Source organism: Crotalus tigris, unplaced genomic scaffold (assembly GCF_016545835.1).
Source record: "Crotalus tigris isolate CLP2741 ecotype Arizona unplaced genomic scaffold, ASM1654583v1 scf7180000017536.10889498, whole genome shotgun sequence".
In the NCBI taxonomy this organism is placed as follows: Eukaryota; Metazoa; Chordata; class Lepidosauria; order Squamata; family Viperidae; genus Crotalus; species Crotalus tigris.
In genome coordinates this window covers 2,143,770-2,162,261 of record NW_024096460.1, presented here as the reverse complement: position 1 = coordinate 2,162,261, position 18,492 = coordinate 2,143,770, and the positions used below count along the sequence as shown (strand labels likewise).

At 34.2% G+C, this 18,492-nt stretch overlaps 1 protein-coding gene and 1 non-coding gene across 3 annotated transcripts in view; both read left to right on the top strand.

Annotated features, from left to right (window-relative positions):
- EIF3A (eukaryotic translation initiation factor 3 subunit A) overlaps positions 1-18,492 on the top strand; it is a 32,798-nt gene that overhangs the window by 1,026 nt on the left and 13,280 nt on the right. For both annotated transcript variants that reach the window (XM_039356346.1, XM_039355516.1), the window contains exons 2-17: positions 4,031-4,221; positions 4,551-4,687; positions 5,034-5,197; positions 5,459-5,658; positions 7,244-7,452; positions 7,811-7,982; positions 8,222-8,326; positions 9,373-9,471; positions 9,912-10,028; positions 11,314-11,499; positions 12,851-13,198; positions 13,851-13,955; positions 14,061-14,174; positions 14,914-15,036; positions 15,893-16,046; positions 17,325-17,509. In XM_039356346.1, coding sequence (XP_039212280.1) covers positions 4,031-4,221; positions 4,551-4,687; positions 5,034-5,197; positions 5,459-5,658; positions 7,244-7,452; positions 7,811-7,982; positions 8,222-8,326; positions 9,373-9,471; positions 9,912-10,028; positions 11,314-11,499; positions 12,851-13,198; positions 13,851-13,955; positions 14,061-14,174; positions 14,914-15,036; positions 15,893-16,046; positions 17,325-17,509 — 2,609 coding nt within the window. The remainder of the gene's footprint in view (positions 1-4,030; positions 4,222-4,550; positions 4,688-5,033; positions 5,198-5,458; positions 5,659-7,243; positions 7,453-7,810; positions 7,983-8,221; positions 8,327-9,372; positions 9,472-9,911; positions 10,029-11,313; positions 11,500-12,850; positions 13,199-13,850; positions 13,956-14,060; positions 14,175-14,913; positions 15,037-15,892; positions 16,047-17,324; positions 17,510-18,492) is intronic.
- On the top strand, positions 9,595-9,726 carry LOC120312859. The gene has a single exon (XR_005557986.1). It is a non-coding gene; the product is annotated as a small nucleolar RNA SNORA19 (small nucleolar RNA).

The following is an 18,492-nucleotide window of genomic DNA, read 5'->3' as shown; positions in this document are numbered from 1 at the left end:
ATATTTGTCTTTAAAGTAGAATTCATGTCCATCATATTTCCCCAGCACTCTTCTGATCTTTTGCGTGTCAACCTGAACATTCTAGTAAAACAACATATGGTGTTAATATATAGGGATATAAACACTCCTTTTAATATATATTTTTAATTGGGATATGAGCACTCTTACAAATTAAAGAACTGCTTGTAAAATTGTTTATGAAATAAATATCCATTATAATTTGATGGAAGTAGAGTCATTTGCCAAAATCTATTGTACATCTGTTACAAACCAAAATTCAGTTAGATTTTGAATGTCAGTTGCAAGAATTGGTAAAAATAATGCCATGAATGTGATTGAGTAGTTTTATTTCATATTACTCAGTCCTTTTACCTACATTTTTCATTTTATTCATTTGTAAAAGATATATCATTTGGATATATGTTGCAGTTTAATATTAAAAAGTTCTTGACTTCCATATTTCCTGTTTATCTTCAACACATGCCACACAATGTGAAATGTGTTGATGGCAAGCCATAGTTGAAAAATGGTGAATAAGATTTTACACCTTTATAAATGCATTCAGTGTATAAGTATGGATAAATTTTGACCTTTGCATCTAAATCAAGGGCAGCTTATTTTTATTTTTATCCTGCCATTATTTTTGTAAATAACTCAAGGCAGCAAATCTAATTCTCTTCCTTATGTTCCTCACAACAACAACCCTGTGTGGTGAGTTGGACTGCCCAAAAATCATATGGAAACTAACTAGAACAACAATAAGTTGTTTGCCAAATATGTAATCACGGGCTGGCATTATTTGTGTACAGCTGTTGAGATGTAAAAATTTATAGGCTTAGAAAAATTGAACTATAGTTTATTTCTATCAATATACTGATGGTATAACAGCATATAAACAGTCTTAACAAAATGTAAATTACACTATCTGGCACAAAGGACTTATAGAATAATATTATTTGTTTAAATATTACTTTATAAAAATGGCTTAAAGAATTCAGTGTCCTTCATGAGGAAATTCACCCTGTTTAATACAATTTAATTGTTGTACAAGTACAAAAGGATAAACCAGTTCTATGGTTCTTGATTCATTTGACATTGTTCTTACTGAGCACAACACTGCAACTTTACACAGGTTACATATACATTCAATACTAGAGGGTGAAGCCTGATTAATACAACATTCTAGATTATAACAATTTGTCATAAAAACGGAGAGTTTGGATTGGGCATTGTGAATTATCTGTATCCAGCCATTTGGTTTGTAAGCCATATTTAATATTTAGTATGCTATGGAATTTACCGAATTTACTGTGGTTTGATAAAAATATGGTTTAGTAGACATGATTTAACATGCTATGAAAATTTCAAAAAGTCAGACTGATGAATTGCAAATAATAAAATCTTAGAACTACGAAAAAGGGTAACACAATCTTTGTACTTAACTAATTAGACAGCACTGGAATTCTAAAGACTAGGAAATATACCTGGACATTAAGTTTAACTATAACAGTAGTCTATACAGCCTATACATAATTTTTATTTTCTGAGGATTATTTTATAAGATTGCTCCATTATTCCTGTTAAGTTAAATTTTATGGAACACAAAAGAAAAACTGTGCCTGTGTATGTATCTAAGCTAGTTTTCCCAAATTAATGCACTGTGTGTATTGAATTGTAGGTCCCATTATCTGTAGCCAACATGGCAAACAGGTTTGAATGGAGCTGAATTGGAAATTATTTTTATATATCAATCAATTTCTGATGCAACACTTAAAATACTAATTGAAAATTCTGAATGTAACAAATCAACATATTAGGTATTCTGCTTAAGGAAAATACAAATTCACAGCAAATTTTGCTTTCTTGTTTTTCGTGCTATGTATGCAAACAAGAAAACATATTTGCCTGCACTTACTGCTACTTATCCAATCTATAAAAAAGCCAATGGGGTAACTTTTAATTTTAGTTTTCAATTTTTGTATGAAATAAAATAACAGTTTTAGTGAATTTTCCTCAACCATAGAAGCCCATAAAAATAAGATATCATTTTATCTATAAAACAGTATACCAATATACCAAAAATAACAGTAGCAAAATATATATATCTTTTTGTTTTCTAATTTATAAGTATAGTGCCAGCAACAGTCAATTTCAAATTCAAAAATGCGAAGCTGATTTTTTCTTGGTTTGAATGAACAAAATACAAAAAAACAAAAAGAGTACCCAAAATTATAAAAGGGGAGGAACATGCAAGACATATGTGAAGAATAACACAGAGCACATAGACAAGTTCTGTGGCATCACACACTGGACGAGTTTGGAGCTCATTTCCTCATGCCTGTCAACTCTTCCATTCAGTCAGGAAAAAAAGGAAGTACTATAATATGATGCCTCCCACTCCAAATCTCACAGAGTATACCAGAAGGATATAATGGTCTATTGCAGTGTTCTTTAAACACATTGCTTTCAGGATCCCTCCTCCCACTTGTAAATTTTATGGATGACCCAAAAGAGCTTTTATTTATATGGGTTATATCAGTGGTTCTCCACTTTTTTAATGCCGCGACCCCCAACCGGTCATAAGTCAAGGACTACTCAACTGGTCATAAGTCGAGGACGACTCAACTGGTGCAGCACCGTTTGCAGAATGGGACTTTTGGCGGGCTCAGCAGGGCAGAGACAGCCTGGACAATTCCAATGGCTTTTGAAAGCCAATAGAATTAGACTCTATTCAAGAAAGTCTATTCTATTGGCTTTCAAAAGCCAATAGAATAAAAGGGAGTAGCACAGCTTAGGAAAAGGGGAAATAAATGGCGGACTGCATTGTTTGGCGACCCCTGTGAAATGGTCGTTCGACCCCAAATGGGGTCCCGACCCACAGGTTGAGAACCACTGGGTTATATTTATCAATATTCTCCATATTAAAAATTAAAATTGATGCATTCGTGGAATATGTATTGAATTATGGAAAACAATATTAAGCCCATTAGATAATATCAAAATATTTTTCATGAAAAAATCCTATCTTTTTATTAGAAATTAAGAGTAATGTTTTAAATTTTAAAAAATATCTTTAATATCTGGCAAATAATTTCAATTTTGTAGACTATTGTGAGAGTCTTGGCCTGAGACCTCTAATAAGAACTATAGAGGTAGATTTCTCCTCATTTCAATCCCCAAAAGTAATCATCCAGAATGATTAGAAGGGATTACTGTGTGGCAAAAATGAAAAGAAATAAGGAATACTGCTTAGCAACATACTCTTTTGTTTCTTCCTCAAATTATATAGATGGATTTTTAAAACAAAAAAAAAATAAGGGCTGTTTAAAACTAATTATAGGTGAAATGAAAATTCAGATATCATTGTATTGGGTCCAGTATGGCAGAGATTCAGCTTGCTTGCATTCAGATTCCATGCTTCAAAATAGGACCTGCACTAAAGATTAATGTAACCAAAGCATTCTCAGAATCATTTTTTGAAATCTTTTTGAAACTTAGAATTTGTAGTTAATTTCCAATCTGTTTATCCAGTTATGAACATTATCACCAGTTGATCTTCAGATATCTATAAATAGTTTGGAGTTTCTAAATCTTTCTGAAAATGTTGGGATAATTTTTATCTTGAATTTTAAAATGGTTTATCCTTCCTTCCTTCCTTCCTTCCTTCCTTCCTTCCTTCCTTCCTTCCTTCCTTCCTTCCTTCCTTCCTTCCTTCCTTCCTTCCTTCCTTCCTTCCTTCCAAATTTAATTTATATACAATTAATTAACAATATTTAACACAATAAAGCAATATTTAAACTTAAAGAAAAAATAATAGAAATCAGAGGTAAAGAAAAAAAGGAAAATATATTTTACATATATTATCTTAAGTAACCAGCATAATTATATAATTATGCTGGTTACTTAACAACTGATCCTTATTTTTTATAAGGCTTAATTTAATCATATATACAAGTTCAATATAGCTTAATTTTTTTAAAATACACAATCTTCAGTGGAATTGAGCATTAACCATTGTTTATTTTTCTAGAATTTCTTGAAGTTGGGAAGAAACAACCTGCTCTTGATGTTCTATATGATGTTATGAAAAGTAAAAAACACCGAACATGGCAAAAGATCCACGAACCAATTATGCTAAAATACTTAGAGTTGTGTGTGGACCTTCGGAAGAGCCACCTGGCAAAGGAAGGATTATATCAATACAAGAATATATGCCAGCAGGTAGAAACTTTTAAAGTTTAATCATACTAATAATTGGAAATTAAATAATCAGCATTTTAATAACAAATGCATGTAGAGATTCTGGAACATACATTTCTTGGTAACCTATTACACGATACAATTATTTGAAGAATAACTTGTTAGGACTCATCTAGGTAGATGTGCTTCATATTATAACTGGTTTTTGTTGTTAATAGGTTTCTTTGGAACCCGAATAATCATATTTATTGCTATATGAAGTTAATATATTTTATTCAAATTTGAATTTTCTACATAGATTTTGTCCCTGATTAAGAAAAGCTCCTTTAGCTCTTCTGATTTTGATACAGGTAAATATTAAGTCCTTGGAGGATGTAGTACGAGCTTATTTAAAACTAGCAGAAGAAAAAACTGAAGCTGCTAAAGAAGAATCTCAACAGATGGTCCTAGATATAGAAGATCTTGATAATATTCAGACTCCAGAAAGGTAAAAGTGATGCTTACCTTTGATTACATTAATTTGGTTCATGTTAAATGTATTTATTTTTAAATGATCCTACTTATTTGTGATCTGGTTCCCTCACATGAAAGCCTTTACCAAACTGAATCTTTTTTGGATTAGTCTGTGTGTCAGATTGTATTTTAGCATTTTAGTTTTGAGTCATGACAATTTTACATCTGTTCTCCCCAAAATTTGCATTATAAGTCCTTCATAGATATATTTGACTGCACTGTAATTTTTCTTGATTTTCACTTGATCTGTTGTAACAAGCAAGAATAATGTGATAAAATATTATACAATTATGTAATATAAAATACTCTTTGTTTCTTAGTGTTCTCTTAAGTGCTGTAAGTGGGGAAGATACCCAAGATCGTACTGATCGGTTACTTTTGACTCCATGGGTTAAGTTTCTGTGGGAATCATACAGGCAGTGTTTGGATCTTCTCAGAAACAATTCCAGAGTAGAGAGACTCTATCATGATATTGCCCAACAAGGTAACGTTTAAACTTTACAGTATCTCTATGTAATATATATGTGATTGTTATTCAACTTCTGATAGAATGACCTTTTTTTTTCTTTTAAACAATAAATTATAATCTTTTCCTGATAAATATTTTAATAATTCAAGAAAAATCTAGCTTTTCATTAAGAGAATATGTGGAACAAATAACTCTCTCCAGGTGGTTGATGTCAGTAATATTTTTAGCATGTTCATAAGTGCTAAAATATAAATTTAAAATAATTTAATCTTGCAGCTTTCAAGTTCTGTTTGCAATATACTCGTAAGGCTGAATTTCGTAAACTCTGTGACAATTTAAGAATGCATTTGGGTCAAATTCAGCGTCATCACAATCAAAGTACAGCAATCAACCTCAATAATCCAGAAAGTCAGTCAATGCATTTGGAAACTAGGCTTGTACAATTGGACAGTGCTATCAGCATGGAGTTGTGGCAGGTACATACTTAATACAATATCAAACCATTGTAATATTTCTTCACTTTCTGTCTTCATTTAACTTTAAATTCCATTTTATGCGTTGAGACATTTTAGTCAGCTAATGAAATTGCTTTACAATCCACTCCTGTTCTACTTAATGATTAGGATTGATCTGAGACAAATTCAGGTGCCTTACTAAGATATATATCCAGATTTAGCATGTGCATCTTTTCCCAAAAGTAGACTCTGGAAACGAAGCAGAGTCATTTTCAATACAAGGGTTGTTTAAATTGCTCAAAATGTAAATCCAGAAGACATGGCTTTCTAAGGCAAAGGAAAAAAGCTGTGAAAGGAACGAGAGGAGAAAGGATGATGGAGACAAATTTCAGAGAACGAGGAAGGTGAAGGAGGATTCGGAAGATGACTGGGGAAGAGATCACAGTGATGGAAACTAAAATACAAAGAAAGCAGTAGGCAGGCTCCCAGCTTACTGAAGCAGAATCATTGTAGAAGTTAGGAGCTGCTCAGAAAACTTCAATGTAGAGACAGAGTAACTTCTGTAAGGGGAAAAAAAGAACCCTAGACAATGGGCAGGAGAAGATTGTTGCAAATTATCTGGAGGGTTGAGAGACAGCGTTTAGAAGCATTAGGATTTTTAAGGCCAGTTCTTATCCTCTCAAAACCAAAGAGTATTTGATGCCTTGGGAGATATCTTCTGTCCTACTTAGCTTACACTTACAGCTCCCTCTAAAAAAGTTAAACAGTCCCAATTCTGTTGTAGTGCTCCAACCATCTTCCTTCTAGGACTTCTGCCTGATAGCGTGGAGATATTCTGAACTCTAATTGCATTTCTTTTTTATTTGTATCCCGCCTTTATTATTTTTATGAATAACTCAAGGTGGCAAACATCAACACCTCTTCCTCCTGTTTTTCCCAAAACAACAACCCTGTGAGGTAAATTGTGCTGAGAAGAGAGAGTGATTGGCCCAAGATCAGCCAACTGGCTTTTGTGGCTGAGGCAGGGCTAGAACTCGTGGTCTCCCTGTTTGCAGCCTGATACCTGAATCACTAGACCGAGGGGTAGGCTTGGCTCTTTTATGACTCGTGGACTTCTGGGTATGACTCGTGGACTTCAACTCCCAGAATTCCTGAGGCAGCCATGCTGAGGGGAAAGGGAGAGGTTGCCATGCTGAGCCATGCTGCCTCAAGAATTCTGGGAGTTGAAGTCCATGAGTCATAAAAGAGCCAAGGTTGCCTACCCCTGCACTAGACCAGAGTGGCTCTATTCAGTTGAATATTGTGAGAGTGTATAATATATTTCCCAGTTTAAGGTTGGGGATTCTTTCCTAACCAATAATGAGTGAAATTTGTTTTGCCTTTATCAACCGATAAGACAGTGATAGGGGATGAATTAATTCCATAGGTGCAAAGCAGATTTGATAAAACAGTACTAAAAGTAAATGGATGTACAATTTATTTGTAATCTAATGTTTAGATCCAAGTAGTAACAATAAACACATGTGTATTAAATAGGTCTAGATTTCAGTGTGATATTCCTTAAATTTTTCCCTTGTGGTAATTTAACATTTTGTTTTGTTTTTAGGAAGCTTTTAAAGCTGTGGAAGATATACATGGGCTATTTTCCTTATCCAAAAAGCCACCAAAGCCCCAGCTGATGGCAAATTATTACCACAAAGTTTCTACTGTATTTTGGAAATCAGGAAATGCACTCTTTCATGCATCTACTCTTCATCGTCTTTATCATCTTTCAAGAGAAATGCGAAAAAATCTCACACAAGAGGAAATGCAGAGGTGGGAAAAATCCATGGCTTGGAGCAATTTTGTCTTTGGAATCATTAATAGAGTTTTGAACTTCTATTTAGCTATATTCAGTATTATTTCAGTGGACTTTATAAAACAATGGAATTTTTCCTGCTCTGTACCTTGCATATACCTAATGTTTCTCAGGAAGGTCCGAAAGACAAAAGGGAGTATGGCTGGAGGAGAGAAATAAATAGATTATGCTGATAAATGCATGCTATTGGCATAATGAATGCACTGTTTTAGCTAAAGAAATATAGAGGTAGGAGAGTGGAAGATGCTTTTTTAACTGTTTAAATATAAACAATAGGGATCCTATTCCAAATCATCTTGTTTCTCTTGTCCGTAGGATGTCAACAAGAGTACTTTTGGCTACTCTGTCAATTCCAATAACTCCTGAACGAACAGACATTGCTCGGCTTTTGGATATGGATGGCATAATTGTTGAAAAGCAACGTCGATTGGCAACATTGTTAGGACTTCAGGCTCCACCTACTCGGATTTCTCTTATTAATGATATGGTAAATACTTTCCATAAACATGTTTATGTTGCTAGTTTATGTTATGCAGACTTTATTTGCATCAAGTGACATTTTAGCCCTTCCAGCATATAGAGATGTTACTTGTAAATTAGAATATGCTTAATATAGATACCAGTGTATTATAATCTTTAAGTATTAAAATGTGCTTGCATGTGTATGAGACCCCACCTGAGAAAAGTAATTGGTGTTAACAATTGTTTTTATTTCGTGTTTTATAGGTGAGATTTAATGTAGTTCAGTACGTTGTCCCAGAGGTAAAAGAGCTTTATAACTGGCTTGAAGTAGATTTTCATCCACTGAAGTTATGTGGCCGTGTATGCAAGGTAAGATTTTGAGACAGATGCCAATACAAATGATAGTTTATAGTAAATGAGCTTTTTATTAAGTTGAACTGTGAAAAGATATGTTATATCTTGATTATTTTGTGAACATTTTTTCTTATTGTTTTACTTATATAGCTTCCCATCTCACAACAGTGAATCGGGGCTAAGTCCCATGTTGATCCTATATATTTATATTGCTTGATAGGAGATTTTCTTTTAAAAAGTCTATAAATGAAACAGTCTTTATTGTTGCCAATTCTTTAATAAGTTTTCTTTCTAATAAACTATATTTTAAAAATTATACATAGTATTCAGAAGTGTTTATTAATTAATGAAATGTTAAACGATTTTGTATTTACCCAGTTGGTACTGAATCAAACAGCAAGTCTTTAATTCTTCACTTTATTGATAGATAATGATGTAGGAAAAACTATTGCAAGATTTTATGTTTCAATACTATTCATGGAAATAGCAGTTATCTTTTGTTCAGCAGTATACTTCTGACATCTAGAATTCCTTCACAATTACAAAATATAGCATATTTCTGTTTTTTTAACATTTATTAAATAATAGATGATGGTTAATTAACATATCATATATTGTCATTGCCAATAATAATTAAACATTTTAACTTGATAAATGCTTGTTGAAATAGTGAAATGATTATTAGCACTGAACAAATTAATATTTGTGACCTTAAGTGCTTCTTTTCCTAGAAAATGCTATGCATATTTTTCAGTGATTTTTATTTCTAGGCGTGTTCCTATATATTACTGAGAGAGCAGTTGTAGCATATCAAGTGAGAAGAAGTGCATCATTCATATATGTATCATTTGCGCTGTGTGTGTGTGTGTGTGTGTGTGTGTTTGTGTGTGAGAGAGAGAGAGAGAGAGAGAGAATATGATACATGTACTGCATGAATGATACATTGATGAAGATGTACAGATTTTTTACCTTCATTGTAATATGAGTGCATTATTGGAAAGAAATAGTTTGAGCAATAAATCAACCCTACTACCATTTACTGATGTACTGATTCTGTGCAGGTTTTAAACTGGGTAAGAGATCAATCTGAGAAAGAGCCAGAATTGCAATTATATATTCCTCATCTGCAAAACAACACCATCCTTAGACTACTTCAGCAGGTATGGTTCTAAAACAATACTTTAAAATATTGAATTCTAATTGTAAATTTTTTCACTATGCATCTTTAATATTTAGTATTATTGATTTATCTATCTGAAAGCATTAAAGGTCTTTTGATTCTAAAGCACATATCATTGACCTGCTTCCTTTGCACTGGTAAGCAGTGTTATTTCTGGTGTGCTAAAGGGAGATTGTGAAGGCTAATTAGCAGCTTTGCTTCATTTAGAATTGCTGCCAGTCTCCTTCATACAGGGTTGCTGCTCAAAATAGTGAAAGTTTTTTTTTGAATAAATGGTAATTGTTAATAGCAAACACTATATTTGAATAATTATTGTTGATCTTGAAATTCTTAAAGTTGATTGAGTTCTTTAAAAAATTTGAGTGTTAGGAACTGGTATGATTTATTGGAAAGAGATGAATATTTCTGTATTTTTTGCAGGTGGCTCAGATTTATCAAAGCATTGAATTTACTCGCCTGACTACTTTGGTTCCTTTTGTGGATGCTTTCCAACTAGAACGTGCCATTGTTGATGCAGCCAGACACTGTGATTTACAAGTAAGTGATATGGATAAGTGTCAGATATTTCTGCATATTTATGTTTTTCTTTAAATCTGAATTTTTCATTATTAAAAACTGAAAATAGCAGGTATACATCTTACTGTCAGCCCTCCCAGGTAAACCAGACAGGAAACATAAGATAGGATGAGGTAATTCTATTTTATTAAAAGGCTATGTTAACAGAATCTTGCAAGTCTGAAAATACAAATCTTGTCCCATCACTTTTAGCTATCTGATCAGTTAGGGTGGGTCTTTCCTAAATTTCTTCCTCTGATCTTCAGCAGTTGAGGGCTACCACTTCTATCTGATAATTTCATACACAGCATCTCTCCCCCTCATTCATCAAGGTCATTCTCACATACCTTTATTCTTATGGAACCCAAACAAGCAGTTTCAATATATTTTGCTTAAGTAAAAGAAGGTATAAAGTAAAAGCTATCACTCTGAATTACCTTCTGCATACTAAAGAGTGAAAAACTCTGCTGGATAATCCAAACGAGTATATTTCCCAATTACTGATATTTAGAGGTATAAATGAACATAACCATAATATCTCACTGAACAAACTTTATTTTTAACTCCTTATTTCTGGTAGCATATTGTTAGTTGGTTAAATAGAGAGACATTAACCTTGCCAAAAAATGAATTTGTTGGCGAAGGTAGAATGCTTCATCTTAGATGACTTGACATGCAGGTATATTTAAAAGCAGAATACAATTTTATTTTAAAATAACTTTGGATGACAAAAAATTAGAACAGAATATACTGGTTTTGAAATGAATTCTTAACATTCTAAATGTTTTAAGTGCAGTAATATAGCAATAGCCCTTAGACTTATATAGTGCTTCACAGTGCTTAGTCCTCTCTAAGCGGTTTACATAGTCACAATCTGGGTCCTCCTTTTACTGATCTCAGAAGGATGGAAGGCTGAGTCAACCTTGAGCCGGAGAGAATCAAGCTGCCGAACTTGGCAGTAGGCAATTAGCATACTTAGTCTGCAATACTGCATTCTAACCATTGTGCCACCACGGGTCTTAACATAATAACAGTGGGTCAGTGCAAAGGGATTATATCAGGCATGTCAAACTTGTGATGTCGTGTGACGTTGCGTGACATTTCACGACTTTTTCCCCATTGCTGGCAATGGGGTGGGCATGGTTTCGGCGTGACGCATCTGGCCCACAGGCTGGCAGTTTGACATGCCTGGATTATATGAATACACTGTAAGCAATTATTACTGAGTTTTTGACTTACTGATTTTTACTGACTTTACTTTTTAAAGGTTCGCATTGATCATACCACCCGAACATTAAGTTTTGGGTCCGATTTAAACTATTGCACCCGAGAAGATGCTCCTCTTGGACCTCAGCTGCAGAGCATGCCCTCTGAGCAGATTAGGAACCAGCTGACAGCCATGTCATCTGCACTTGCAAAGGCTCTAGAATTTATTAAGCCACCTCATATATTGGTAAATCATAGTTTTTGGTTTGGTTTTTAAAAGTATTGTGTATCTTGGGGAAGCTTCGGTGTGCTCAGTTATAACTAAAGTGCTTCTTTTCTTCTGATTCATATTTCTTATTTCTCATGGGGTCCTTCCTATGATTCTAGTCCTGGATAGAAGGAAGTGAATTACCAATAATCTTTTGGTCAATAAAACTACCAATTGAGTCAATAAAAGTTTTATATTTTAGTAAAGGATAGTGGCTGCCTGAGTGAATCTGAGGACAGCTTCATTGTACTTTCAGAGTTCAGGCCAACATAAAGAGTCAAAAGGTCAGTGAAAGTTCTCATTCTTACACAGAAAGTTTTTGGGTTACAATTGCAGTTAGGATCAGGATTGCCATTGCTAAGCAATGTGGTCATAAAAGTATGATGTCATGGGGCAACATCGCTTAGCGATAGCAGTCCCAAGCAGAAACTGGTTGCCATTGTAACCCCCAAATGTGTGGGGAGAAACTGAAGTATCCCACTTGCAGGTCAGTGATCAAAGAGTGAAGCTACTATCTCAGGCATTAATACAGAATTTCATAGATCAGATTGCTGATTTTCAAAACGTTACTGTATTTTCACTCCCAGAAGGAAGAGGAAAATAATAGGTTTTCTGCCTAGAATGTCCAAATAAGTTACCTTAACTGTAAGTTGGTTGGCAATAGACAGACATGGAGTGTTATTTGCTATTCTACTTCAGGCAACAAAATACTTGTGGCCTTTGGGGGGGGGGGAGGAATGTAGAAGAATAATGATCTAGAGCAACTACAGGCAGTCCTTGGCAACCATTTGTTTAGCGACCGTTCAAAGTTACCACGGCAGGAAAAAATGACTTACGACCATTTTTCAAACTTACAACCATTGCGGCATCCAGAGTTCTCCAAAATGTAATTGGTAGACCTATCTCTAAAAGAATCAAGAACTACACAGTAGAGAAGAGTTAATTCTTATTGGTACACTAATCAATGTGTACAGTAAAATATATCATGAATGACTAATATTTATTTGCATATTTGCAATGAATTTCCTAAAAGCTTTCAGTTAGTTTTTTTCTTTGATGGGCATATTTGGAATTGTAAGAAATTTTCTCAGGAATTTTGCAAAGGTCTACTGAATGGTTGTCCCACAGCTGTTTTAGAGTTCCATTTTATTGGAATTCTGTCAGCCATCCTCTTTCTACAGGATACTCTTTACCACTTTTGCTAAACTTTGTTGTTTTTCTAATCTTTTCTGCTGATCTAAATAAATAGTATTGTTCTGAAATTTGATAATGTAATTGTCTCATAGCATTTGAATTCAAAAATAATTTTGTTATGTTAACCTTTATTCAGCTAGAAAAGGAAGAACAACATCAACAGGCAGTTACAGCTTACTTAAAAAATGCAAAGAAAGAACATCAGCGTATCCTTGCTCGCAGGCAAACTATTGAAGAAAGAAAGGAACGTCTTGAGAGTTTGAACATTCAGCGTGAAAAGGAAGAGCTGGAGCAGCGTGAAGCTGAACTCCAAAAAGTTCGCAAAGCTGAAGAAGAGAGACTGCGCCAGGAGGCAAAAGAGCGTGAAAAAGAGCGCATTCTGCAGGAACATGAGCAAATTAAAAAGAAAACTGTTCGTGAACGTTTGGAGCAGATTAAGAAGACAGAGTTGGGAGCCAAGGCCTTCAAAGATATTGATATTGAGGTAAGGAGGGTTATTTCTGTGTGGTAATCTGTTATTTTTTAATTTATGGCCTGGCCTCCTGGTAAGGGGAAATTTTTTGAACAAGTGAAAATAATGATGCACAGTCTATGCCATGCTGCCTGAAATCTTTTCAGGTAGGAATAAAAGGATTATAACTCAAAGCAAGTTTTCTGTTCCCACTGTGCTAACATGAAGATCTTTAGTTTGGGATTTCAGATTTGTGTTATTCCAGCATTCATTCCTGATTCTTCCTAAAGTGTGTATTCCCAGTTAAACCACTCACTGGCTTGTCTTCCATCTTGTCTGAATTAGGTTTCCTAACATTAATGTGTTTTCCCCAATGTGACTTAAAGTACTACTTTCTATGATATTAAAATAATTGATAAGCAGTGCTTTTTTTGTAAAAAATAAGGTGCCGGAACTCACACATGTCATACAACCCGCCTTGCCTACCCTACAAGGTTCCATCCAAAAAAGGTGCCGGAACTCCGTTCTGGGCGTTCTATGACAAAAAAAGCCCCGTTGATAAGTATACTTAATGTTTAAAGAAAAACAGAGTAAATGTATTGTGGGAAATACAGTGTATTTAAACTATAGAAATGTTTTCATCACCTTTAGAAATCTTTATGTTTTAATACTTAACTATTTGTAGGATCTTGAAGAATTGGATCCAGACTTCATTATGGCAAAACAGGTTGAACAGCTTGAAAAAGAAAAGAAGGAATTGCAAGAGCGTCTGAAGAATCAGGAGAAAAAGGTAAAAGAAAAGCCAGTGTGGATGTAGGCAGAAACAACAGCCCTTACAAATGTGTTTGTTTTCTCAACTTTTAAAATATTAAATCAACTTTATTTTAAAATCTAGATTGACCATTTTGAAAGAGCAAAACGTTTAGAAGAAATTCCACTGATTAAGACTGCCTATGAAGAACAAAGAATCAGAGATATGGATCTTTGGGAACAACAAGAAGAAGAAAGGGTAAGATTTTGGAGAGCTTGCTTATTTGAGAAGCAATTTTTGTTAATATTATTTTTCTAGTAACTTTCAATTCAAGTTAATTTGCTTGTCCACTAGCAACAAAATCATTATTGTTAAGTATTGGGAAATTCCAAGTCTCTTGTAGACTTTTGAATTTTGTTACCACAGAATGTATATCTTCCACCAAAATAAATTATGCAATCTGTAAGTAAATTTATTTAATTGCTCTAAAGTTTCTCCAATTGTATAATGGCTAAAATTTTGTACTTAATGCAAAATCATGACTGTCCTTGACTTATAGTCCTTGACTTATGATCACAATTGGGACTGGAACGTCTTGCTAAGGGATATAGTTAAGTTTGCTGATGTTATGACATTTTGCTGCATTCATTAAGCAAATCCAGCTTCCCTATTGACTTTGCTTGTTGGAAGCCCCCTGGGAAGTCACAAATTGCAATCTCGGGACCCAGGATTCTGCAACCATTGTAAATGCATGTTGGTTGCCAAGCACCTGTAATTTAATCGTGATCATGGAGTGACTGCAATGGTCATAAAATGGACTGGCTTTTTTCAGTGTCGTCATAACTTTGAATGATTGTTAAAGAAATAATCATAAGTCAAGGACTTATGTAACAGGCCCCTCAATGTTTTCTTCAGTGTGAAACTAGTCTGCTAAATTTTAGGCATTGGAACCCGAACACCATATACAGCATATATTGATTTGATGCATGTGTTACAGATCACCACCATGCAACTGGAACGTGAAAAGGCGCTTGAGCATAAGAATAGAATGTCACGGATGTTAGAAGAGAGTGAATTGTTTATAACTAGGCTCAAGACTGCAAGGAGATCAGTTTATGAGGTACATTTAATTTTTTGCTAACTATAATCCTACATATGGTATCTTTTAATACAGTCATAAATTAGAATGGGCAGGCAGTTTCTTAAAAAAATCAGAACCATGTTTGATATTTAGGGCATTAGCTCAGCCCAAAATTTGCTAAGGTTGCCTCCAACATTCCCTGTTTATATTTTGTGAGTGTTTTCTGTATGTCTGATAAAATTCAGAAGAATGTGCAACTGTTAAAAAAAAATGCCCAGAGTTATCTTGAGGTAAGATGGGTGATCAATAAATAGTAAACAAATAGATGAATCTTTCCAGCAGTAGAACAATTCTGCATTGATTGGATTAAGTATAAATTAAAATGATGGGTTTTGACAGACTTTCAAAATTCTCTTATAGTACTACATTCTCAGATTGCTGTTTTTTGACCTTGTCTGCCTTTAAAGGTTAGCAGAAAGGTTCCTCAATTCACTTTCTTACCCTGCAGATGTGATTGCTCCTTGAGATGGGGCAGCAGCTTGGAAAGCTACATTCAGTTCTTGGATTGTACCACCTATACTTGAAATCTATTTTATATACTGCCTGGCAACAAGAAAGACATGAATATTACTTATAAAATCAGCATGTGTTTGCTTTGTGTGGACAGTTGTTCATAGTATGTCTATCTACGTTTTGCTGTTTGTTGCAAGAATGTAAACAGCACTTGTTTTTCTTGTTTGGCTTTGTATAACTAGCTCTCCAAGTGAATAGATTCCTAGTGTGTTTTTATCATCATCTGCAAAGCTAGAAAGTAATTTGGCATACATCCATATTTGACCTTCTGTATGCTGCTCGTACTATTTCTGTAGTTCTAGATTAAGTATTGTTGTTTCAGGAAAAACTTAAACAATTCCAAGAAAGATTAGCAGAGGAAAGAAGTAATCGTTTAGAGGAACGTAAGAGACAGCGCAAAGAAGAAAGACGCATTACTTACTATCGTGAGAAGGAGGAGGAAGAACAAAGATTGCAAGAGGAAAAGATGCTGAAAGGTAAATGCTTGAAAGGTTCTTCCTAAAGTAACACTTCATCTTGATCTTCTATTTATACAGATCTTATATTTCTTAATAGTAATTTTGCATGTCTGGATAGATGTGTGTCATGGCAGCTACTAGAAATAGACATTTGTTCAAGTTATCTCGCAAATCAAAATAGAGGTAGTCTTTGCTTTACTACGATTTGTTTAGTGATTGTTCAAAATTTTAATGGTGCTAAAAAAAGTGACTTACAACTGGTCCTCGTACTTATGGCCCTTACAGAGTCCCCGTAGCCACCTAATTGCAATATAGGTTCTTGGCAACCATTGCACGTTTGCAATGGTCCCAGTGTCCGTGATCACGTGATTGTCGTTTGTAGTCTTCCCAGCTGGCTTCTGACCAGGTCAATGGGGAGAGGCCAGCAAGAGTTTCAAATCATGGTCATGTAATGTCTCACTTAAGATCTGTTTCAGATAGAAAAGGTGTTGCCACTCCCATTAGATTCATTAAGATGGACCACCTGTACTGTGATTTACCAACATTTACTGAATTGCAATGCATATGTACTATCGTACAGAGTATATTAGTGCCCATCATAGAGCAGGTACTGAGTTAAGCATACCTGACTTCTGGACAACCCTTTCTTGTGAATGGGCTCTTACTACTACAGAAAAGCAGATAGAGTTCTCCTTTCTTGAGCCAGACAACAGTTGAAGCCACACTTTGTTTTTATGAACCTCTGAAACCATGCGTTTTTAACATACAGCCTTTTTTTCAATGGTTCATGAAAACATTGTGTGCCTTTAACGGTTAGTTGGCTCGAGGAAGGAGAACAGTGTCTGCCATTTTTAGTCACAGGTAGCCCATTTGTAAGTGCAAGTTCCGACTTACATACAAATTTGAGTTAAAGACAGCTAGAAATGGAACTTGTTCTTTACCTGGGGAGTGTCCCTATTTTGCTCAAATGTTCCTACTGAATTACTTGGGAAATATGTATATAAAATTGTTACAGTAGAGGTGCCATTAAAATATATTAGGGTGAATTGCAGATAGTAGCAAATATTTTCTTGCTTCCCCCCCCTTTTTAAAACTACAAAATGAATTAACATGGGCTAGATTTAGATTGAGCCACATATCCTTAACTGTTACTTACAAAATTGAATTTATTAAAGCTAACTTTCAAGCTGTCCAAGTGTGAAATGATGTTCAAATGAATACATTTGAAGATGAAATACTCATTTTTTAATCCAAAATGGGAAGTTCACTTTATTATTTTTATGATTGTTTGGGCAGAACAAGAAGAGAAAGAACGTGTTGAACGTGAAAAACGTGAACAAGAAATGCGTGAATATCAGGAACGTGTTAAAAAACTGGAAGAGGTAGAAAGAAAGAAACGTCAAAGGGAATTAGAAATTGAAGAGCGGGAGCGTCGTCGCGAAGAGGAGAGGCGGAATCTTGACGATTCACTTTCACGGAAGGTAAATAATTCTAACGACGGGGATAATTTGGGGGAAAGCACGTACCAACCATATAAATCTTACACTCAAGGAATATATTTCCAGCTCAAATTTTAAGATACGGCTTCTATGTGCTCTTTAAACCTTAGCTTACTTTACAAATGTATTGATACAATTTAAATTTATGAAGGATTATTCAAAATTTTATAAGATAGATAGATAGATAGATAGATAGATAGATAGATAGTATTTTATATTTTCTGTTGTTGATTTAAACAAAGATGTTATACAGTACATTGGTACATTGACTTTGCTTATCAGAAATTGGGAAGGTCACAAATGGCAATTGTGACTGTGAGATGCTGTGACGGTCATAAATAAACTCTGGCCAAGTGCCAGAGTTGTGATTACACAATCACATGTAATCATGTGATTGTCATTAGGATCAGTTATCAGTTAATTTTTTCAGTGTGTTGTTGACAATGTAATTAGATAGCTAATAAAATGTTGGAAATGTAATAAAACCTTGGAAAAAATAATCATATGGGTCTAAGCTAAATAAAAATAAAAAGATTGTATTGAAAAGTTGGAAAAGACGCATCAATTTTTAAAAAGCAAGGATTTTTGAGAAAATATCGTCAATAGCATTACATGGAGCCCATTCAAAAAATAGCTTTTGCTCTTGAAACCAAGATAAAAAAATTTAAGCATAAAAATCCATTTTTTCATAATACATTCCATTATTTCTTCCTTATTTTTCATTTTCTAATCTGAATCTTTGTTTCATTTGAAATGTCTTATTACAGAAATGATGGTTTCTCTTATATCTACATTTTATACCATTTCAGAGATGAATTTGAAATATCGTACACATTACTGAGGGATGAGTGTACTGTGCCATGGGGAACTACTATTCTCTGTTCCCCCTTTCCCTTTTGTTAAGTAATAAGTAATAATTGAGATCCCACATTTATTAAGTTTAACTTTTTAGATTTAGTTTTCAG